Below are 3397 nucleotides of genomic sequence, written 5' to 3'. Positions count from 1 at the left end.
GTATTTTGGTATCACTTTGAACTTCATTATGATGTTTAATTACAATGCACTAGTAAAAATATAGACAATATGTTACATGGTTACTCTCTTACCAACACCAAGTTTTCAATATTATATAAAGGGGATTTTAGAGCAAATATTTCATTAAACGTTTGTGATGTTTAAAGTAATCTCATTAAAATAATTTTAGAAGTCTTCATTTTTTTTCTTGAGGTACAGGGAATGGAACCCAGGGATGTTCTATCTCTGAGCTACACTCCCAGTCCTAATTTTTATTCTTTATTTTGAAAGAGGTTCTCTCTAAGTTGCAGCAGGCCTAAGTGTAGCTGAGGCTGGTCATGAAACTGTGATCATCCTGTCTCCCGAGTACTAGGATTAAAAACATACACTACAACACCTGGATCCAATTTTTAAAAATCTAACCATTATTATGTACATAAATAATTTTATTTTCTTGAATGTACATAAATAAGTTTTACCTTTTAATTACTAAAATTAAGTTGTAATATCTCTAAAAAATAGAAAATATAATTCTAAATTTATGAAATTTTTTGATGAGAAACACAGAAAAAGAAACAAGACCAATAGACTCTTTTGGAGTGGCATTATCAATATAAGTATAGCTTATATATAGTTGGAAATTATATCCTGGTACAAAAGTAGAGGAAGATCAGAAAGGCAGAAAGGTGAGCCGTGGCAATCCACTTACAAAAATCCCAAGGAAGAAAGCACAAAACAAACTGTAATAGGACTTGAAGAAGAAAATGATAACTCAAATATTGGAGGCAGACATAAATATGAAATGTAAATAAAGGCAAAATTAGATAGTTCAAAGTAAATTGAAATATCACGAATTGACCTCAGCATAGATAAGTATTTTTATAAGAAGGTCTATGCTTTAATATTTTGGGGTGAATGCCACTTGAAAACCATTTGCAATGAGTAGTGCACGTACCTTTCAGCTGATGTGTCTTCCAGTCAAACGTGGTTTCTGGCACCAAACTTTCCTCATGACATTCTTCATCTCAGTGTTTCTCAGTGTGTAGATCAGAGGGTTGAACATGGGAGCGATGATGGTATAGAAAAGCGCAAACACTTTGTCTTCTGGGAAAGTGGTGGCTGGTCTAATGTAAATGAAGAGAACAGGCACAAAGAACAGAACCACCATAGCTATGTGGGAACTGCAAGTGGAGAGCGCCTTCTTGCGGTTCTCTACAGGGTAGTCCCTGATGGTGCATAATATCAAAAGGTAAGACAGCATCAGGACCACAAAGATCACCAGCCCCATCATGCCTGAATTGGCCACCACGAGGATTCCAACAATGTAAGTGTCAGTGCAGGCCAGTTTGAGTAAAGGGTATACATCACAGAAATAGTGGTCCAGTTCATTGGGACCACAGAAGGGGAGGTTGACGATAAGGAGGCACTGGACCAAGGAGTGCAGAAATGCCCCTGCACAGCAAGCAGTGACCATGGCATGACACCTCAGCCTGCTCATGATGGCGGGGTAGTGCAGGGGCTTGCAGATGGCCACGTAGCGGTCATAAGCCATCACTGTGAGGATGAAGACCTCAATTCCCCCAAAGAAGTGCATGGCAAAGAGCTGTACCATGCAGCTGGTATAGGATATCACACTCCTTTCTGCCAGCAAGTCGGAGACAAGTTTGGGAGTCACTGTGGAGGTATAGCACACATCTGAGAGAGCGAGATAATTAAGAAAGAAATACATGGGTTGGTCCACTAACTGACTGCACATGATAGAAGTCAAAATCAGTGCGTTTCCCATCCAAATAGCCATGTAACAAAATAAGAATAACAGAAAGCACAAGGTTTTAACTTTCTTGTTCTGAGAAAGTCCCAACAGTATAAATTCTGTGATGTTGTTGGTATTTTCCATGGTCCAATGCTGGAGATAAGGTTTAATGGGTTTGGCTAAGGAAAAAAAAAAGACAATCAGAATGGGAAATAAAGGTATGATATGCATGATATCTTAGTATGATTTGAATAATAATGAGCATTATAGTAAAAATGTTATTTGTTCAATTCCCTTAAATTACAAATCAATTGATTTCAATTAGCTTTGATTTAAGCAGGTGAGCCAAATAATTTGCCATTCTAATCAGGGGTTTATTTTGTAATGAAAGGAAATAATCTTAATGGTCTCACAGGCTGAAATTATAATCAAAGATTATACAGTCACCTTAAGTACGTGAAGCAAAGGTCAGCCTAGGGAGGATGCATTTTTTGTCATGAGTAGCTTGCCTGCTTGCTATGTTGGAACCATTGAGCCAGGAAGAGGTATTGTGCAATTCAAGGTGAAACCCATCTTTATTTATTATTTTTATTTATTTATTTATTTTGGTGGCACTGGGGTTCCTGGAAGCCCTTCTACCTCCGGGCTACACTCCCAGACCTATTTTATATTTTTTTATTGGAAACAGGGTCTCTTAAGCCAGCAAGGATGGCTCTGAACCAGCGCGATCCTCCTGTCTCCACCTCCTCAGCGCAGGGATTACAACTGTGTGCCACCACGTCTGGCAAACCCATCTTTATTTGAAACCTTTATATATTTATTGTGGGACTTTCATTTTTAAATATTATAGTAAATATTATATCTTGCTTATTAAATGATTTGCATAAAAGCTAAATATTATATCTGTCTCTTCCAAATCATGATCTTGAGCTAAGAACATATTTATCGAGTTAGGTGCAGTGGCATGCACCTATAACCCCAGTACATGGGAGGCTGAGACAGGAGGCTAAGGGCAACCTCAGCAACTCAACAAGATACTGTTTCAAATGAAAGAAAAACTAAAAATAAAAATAAAAAGTAGCTGAAAGATAGAATTGCTTGATTCATTCTTTAGTACCACAAATAAAAATAATAATAAAAGCTATCAGTATGATGGAAAGCAGTAAACGGAACATGATAACGTTTGAAGCCTGTGTAGCTATGTTATTTCTTTTGATTGACACAGATAAATTAAAATGTAGTACTCATTAAATATATCATAAAGTCGAAATATATATGTTGCCTGAAAGAGGGAAGAATACCAAAATAGAAAGCCATAAATGGCACTTAGCACACATAGTACTTCATTTTTAGAAAATGATTGAATATATGAATTATTTAAATAATTATCTTTTATATCTTTTTAAGTAAAGAACATTGCTTTTTAAATAATGACAATTTTGTGAATAATGCATACCAATTAATATCATGTTTATTTTTAGAATTCTATAATCAGGCCGGGCGTGGTGGCGCACGCTTGTAATCCCCGTGCTTGGGAGGCTGAGACAGGAGGATCGCACGGGTTCAAAGCCAGCCTCAGCTACTTAGTGAGGCTCTCAGCAACTTAGTGAGACCCTGTTTCCAAATAAAATATACAAAAGGTCT

At 36.9% G+C, this 3397-nt stretch overlaps 1 protein-coding gene across 1 annotated transcript; it reads right to left on the bottom strand.

The window, feature by feature from the left end:
- Nucleotides 1–958: 958 nt before the first annotated feature.
- LOC308259777 (olfactory receptor 4P4-like) lies at nt 959–1897 on the bottom strand (the record flags this gene model as incomplete). The annotated part of the gene is made up of 1 exon (XM_080691032.1): nt 959–1897. The coding sequence occupies one exon, from the start codon at nt 1895–1897 to the stop codon at nt 959–961; it is 939 nt and encodes a 312-aa protein (XP_080547158.1).
- Nucleotides 1898–3397: the final 1500 nt, after the last annotated feature.

Source organism: Muscardinus avellanarius (genome assembly GCF_963383645.1).
Source record: "Muscardinus avellanarius genome assembly, chromosome: 1".
NCBI lineage: Eukaryota > Metazoa > Chordata > Mammalia > Rodentia > Gliridae > Muscardinus > Muscardinus avellanarius.
Note: the sequence above shows the minus strand (reverse complement) of the source record. Positions and strands in the feature narration are given on the sequence as shown.